At 40.7% G+C, this 5,000-nt stretch overlaps 1 protein-coding gene across 1 annotated transcript in view; it reads left to right on the top strand.

Annotated features, from left to right (window-relative positions):
- LOC137971894 (uncharacterized) overlaps window positions 1–5,000 on the top strand; it is a 29,593-nt gene that overhangs the window by 23,292 nt on the left and 1,301 nt on the right. Inside the window, exons 16-18 of the mRNA XM_068818637.1 lie at window positions 1,791–1,926; window positions 2,504–2,792; window positions 4,274–4,491. Coding sequence (XP_068674738.1) covers window positions 1,791–1,926; window positions 2,504–2,792; window positions 4,274–4,491 — 643 coding nt within the window. The remainder of the gene's footprint in view (window positions 1–1,790; window positions 1,927–2,503; window positions 2,793–4,273; window positions 4,492–5,000) is intronic.

Here is a 5,000-nt window from a genome sequence, read left to right as displayed (position 1 = left end):
CATCTTTTGCCTCATAGGAAGCAAGCTAGGTACAACTTTGGGCATTCTAGGGCATAAGTCACTGACTTCTAGGTTTCATACAGCAAGATTCAAACGCTCCTTCATCCCCGCCATGTGTCATTTATACCTATTGATAGATTTTCGGGCAGAGTAATAATGTTTATATATTCAATCATTAAATTTGAAACTATAAATCTAAAACAACCTTTTGATGTATTAAACTTTGAAAATTAATGTACTTCATCATTATACACACCTTTTGAGTTTTTTTAACAACAAACAAACAAACAACTTACTCTTAGCATTTTTAGTAACTGTAAAAGTGCATTCCTGCCAACAGTAGAAGTAAGCTCTACAGTCCTTTTGACTGCCACGTAGCGTTGAAAGAAACCTATCTAATCCAATATGGCCGATTTAAAATGGAGACAGGATCTTTTATGCTACAAAAGAACGTTTACCGACACTTTTAAACCTCATAGAAGCAGGATACCATCCTAGCTCTTTCTTTTTATAATTGAAACGCCAGCAGCGCGAACCATCTGAAATTTCCCAAATGCACGTGTGGTGTTTAAAAACGCATTTAATAACACTACGGCGGTTAGCGGAATAATCGTTATAATCTTTTATTTTCATTTTCAAATTTCGAATCCAGAGCTCCGCTAGTTTTGAATCATTGCGAACGACGCGTCGACGAAAACGTCACCTTGAAAAATAATTAACTTTGCAATTGCACTGTCGTAAGTCCTTCGTAATTGTTCCATCTCGTTCAGGTCGCACTGGTCGGTTTCAGAATGTGAAAAGAGAATAAAGGTACACATTTGTATGTATACAAGAGGAGTGCAGGAATGGCGCAGTGGTGAGAGCATTCGTCTCCCACCAATGTGACCCGGGTTCGATTCCAGACTCGGCATCATATGTGGGTTGAGTTTGTTGGTTCTCTTCTCTGCACCGACAGGTTTTCTCCGGGTACTCCGATTTTCCCCTCTCCTCGAAAATCAAAATTTGACTTGATTTACGTTGATTGTTAATTTCAGTTTACAGTGTCCCCAATTAGTGCTCCATGGCTAAAACAACTAGACTCTTGAATAAAGTTCCTTTCCTTGCTTTTTCTCACGTTATCAGGAAAACCTCAAATTTGGTGATTGTACGTTGTTGTTATCATCATCAGTAACGCACCGTGAGAATATGTGCTAAGATACTTGCTGCATGTGCTGCACGATTATGTTTTCTCTTTTAACCAATGATGTTGTGTTTTGTGGCTTTGCAGTTTCCGTAGCCGTTTCTTAAAGTCCCTGCTGTTCTGACACAGGATGACTTTGTTTTGCAACAAAATGACAACCGTAACACGTCATAGTTATTCAAGATGGTTGAGCCCCGGAAATTTCAAAACAAAAACGCTGGAGTTTTGAAATTCATTTATTTCGGATACGAACGCTTCCTTTAAAATAAACAAAATAAACTACAAATTTGATCAGTTTTAAGCAAACCTTTTCTGTGGTTCAATTAAAGTTAGTTTTTTTGTTGTTGGGGTTCCCTTTTCGCACGTATTTTGAGACTCTTCACATTGTACAACATAAGTGAATTATCTCATAACTCGACTAGCCCAAATTGTACAAGGTGAATCCAATGATACGCACGCACTTGCCCTTTGGTCTACCTCAACAGCAGCTGGTCGGCCTGGCAAGGTGAACTGCAAGCGCTCTTAAGAGAACGAGACCAGAAAGAAATGATACATCTAAGAGTCAGGTTATCGATCTGTCGCGAGCTGATTCGTACTCATTCTCTTTTAGTGCCGACACAGATGATTCCGACCTGCCCTCATTAAGAGCAATGGTGACGAATGATGGAAATGTCACGTGGGTCATTCCCATGATAACTAAGAGCTCCTGTCAAATAAGTGTTAAAAATTTCCCTCTGGATGAACAGGTAAGTTAAACGCCCATCTTAAGTAAGATTGAAACAATTTCACGCAAATGTTTCCCAGTTTAAACACTTGATAACATCGTTGACGATGTCAACGGAAATATCCCTGGAGGCAAATTTTGGGTAGGCAGGAAGAGGCCTGTCTAAACAAATACGAGACAATGCGACGCAAATGTTTTTTTGCGAGCAAAGAATGCACCTTTGTGGTGAAACACCGTCTCGCTTGATCTTATGATGCACTTACAAGGAAGTTACCTCTATTTTTGACGTCAAAGTCGGTGTAGAACTTGAGAAAACACCCTACGTCACGGTTTCTGACACCTCGTTCCCAGGGTCTTTCCCTTCGCCTTGGGGAAAGAGCCTGGCAACGAGCAGGTCGCGACAACAGTAACATCGACCTATTAACGTTGATGAAGACATGGATTTGTTTGGGGTGCTCAATCTCGCGGGCGCTCAAAACATATCGTAGGTAGTAGATGTTACTTTGACTTTACCAAGAAGACACCGGCTTCAGCTTCTACGGTGAAAAAGGGAAATAAGTAAATTAAACGACGCTCTTTTTCTCTTTTTAACTTTTTAGATGTGTAAATTAACTTTTGGTTCCTGGAACTACGATGAAACCAAGCTCAGCATTCTCCCGGCGAGCCAAAATGTCGTTACAGATGATTACCTTGCAAATGGCGAGTGGATGCTCATCAGTGCTCGTTCAGAGCGCAGTCTCTGGCCACATTTTTGCTGCAAGTCAATGGTTTCCGGCGTTTCGTATATGCTTCATATAAGGCGTCGATCGCTGTTCTATGTTACAAGTTTTATCTTACCGTGCGCATTGATTTCTGTTTTGACTCTTCTTGTGTTTCTTATGCCCGAGGGTAAGTAAATCAAGCTTTTCTTACAGATTTCTCCTATCGATTCGGCCTGCGAACTGAGTTGAATGATGTATATTGTCTGACAATAAAAATCAATCATTAGTTTTTGAAAGTGAATTCACTTTTAGTTCATATTTATGCTATTTACATCTAATAAAAAAACAAAAATCAAATAAAAATCTGGCGCCTGTTTCTCGAACGTTCCGAAACTTTTAGGGCCCTTTTCGGGTGTCACAATTTCCTCTGTAACTTAAAAGCGATGAGGTTTTAAGTCACAAAACTTCACAATCATGCCTCTTTTTATAGTCTTGAAAACATGATAAAAGACTAGTTTATCAAAGCAAGCGGATAGCAGTCTCGTACACATGTAAATGGCTTTTCGAGCCCGAAAAAGTTATAGGGACTTTCGAAAAACAAGACCTTGCAGGTCCGGATTCCGAAAATTGGCAGTGTAAACAGAGTGCCAGGAATGGGACCTTAAGGCCATTTTTATGATGAGCCAAACCAAATCGTTGGCTGTGCAAACCGTAACAACAAATTGATCCGAACCTCTTTTTGATCGGTCCGGACCCAGTTTGTTATTTAGTGTAAATGGGCCTTCAATAGTTTTTACTCTCGTGATCAATAGCGGAGCCTTTTTTAACCGAAACGAAAATAAGTTAAGCGTAAGGAATCCCAGGGGAATTCTATGGGAGACCAAACTGGCCGCCGTTTTTCCGTTTTGACAGTAACAAAGACGCAGCCACCAGGAAGAATAATTGAACGCATTTTATGGATTATATCTTATTATATAATAACAGGAACCCATAAGGGTTGAAATGTGTAACGCGCGTTCACAGCTTCCGAATATTCAGTGCGAATGGTTGAATGTTTCAGTGCTAAGTACCATATTTGGAAACCCTTCGCTCTTGTTGTTCCAAATATGGTACTTAGCAAATTGAATATTCAGAAGCTTGTTTCCCAGCACACAAGGGGCCGTTACACGTTTCAACCCTTATGGGTTTCTGATAATAATTAAGGTGTTGCTAAACTGTGAAATTTTTCGTGCAACTTGTCTCTCAACATCATGGCAAGACAAGTTGTACGAAACATCGTCCCGTGTAACATACCTAACAACGGCCAAAAACGTTGCGAGACAAGTCGCAGGAACCGTTGCGGAGAGTAAAATTGCGTTCTACTTTCCGCAACGCTTCACGCACCGTTGCAACGAATTTTTCAATAATGGCGGAATGTTACACAATCATCTGTCCTGCAACTTGTGACGCAGCGGCTTGCTGCAGCAGCCAATGAAAACGTTCGTTTAACCTCCTGAGATCATCGAAAACAAGAAAAGTTGCAAGAAACGTTGCCTAGCGTAAGACCTATCAAGGAAAATGTTTCGCATTGTGAGACCTTTTGCGGCTACAAAATTGCGACAATTTGCAAGGAAAAATGCCAAGTGTAACAGCGTCTTCACGCACGTTTTCATTCTCTTTCTCGTTTAGTCACTGGTGAACGCATGGCAGTTGCAGTCACAATTCTTCTTTCGCTGGCTGTATTCTTTTTAATGGTGGAAGAAAAGATGCCGGTTTCTGAGAACCTTCCTCTGATTGGCAAATACTACTGCGTAACAATAATAGAAGTGTCCTTGGCTCTGGCAGCCATGTGTTACGTGCTGCGGTTTGTACACCAGCGGCCTCGCGTACTGCCAGACTGGGTACAGGTACGTTATGGAGTTAGTTAATTAAAACTGGGCAATGCATATAATGATTGCAATTTAATCTAGCATATCAGAAGAACATAAGTCAGAAGTGTCGATCTTTTTTATTTGGCTTCGGCCCATCAGTTTACGATAGTATCTAAATTTGAAAAAAACTATATACTACTTCCCCACCGACGCAGCACCACAGTTTCTTTAGAAAATATCCCCTTCGACCAAATAATGGCCAATCTAATTGGGCCGTATGAATACAACGCCTCTTATTGGTTTGCATCTAAGCAGTGCTAAATGCAAAATCATGCATCGAGCGTGGAACGCAATGCAGTCGTCACCTTTTCTTTGGCTCTCGAAGTCTAGCAGCAGATAATACCCGAAACTGATGGGCTGCTTCTGGGTTTTGGACATCTAGCCGGCAATATTATCATTTCACAACCCTATTTTGATTGTGCACCTTCACTACACAAAGTCAGCGTATTCGAACTTAAAATGTCGCACAGAAAACAAGTAGCAAA

This window comes from Montipora foliosa, chromosome 9 (assembly GCF_036669935.1).
Source record: "Montipora foliosa isolate CH-2021 chromosome 9, ASM3666993v2, whole genome shotgun sequence".
Classification (NCBI taxonomy): Eukaryota; Metazoa; Cnidaria; class Anthozoa; order Scleractinia; family Acroporidae; genus Montipora; species Montipora foliosa.
This window is presented reverse-complemented; position numbering and strand designations above follow the sequence as displayed.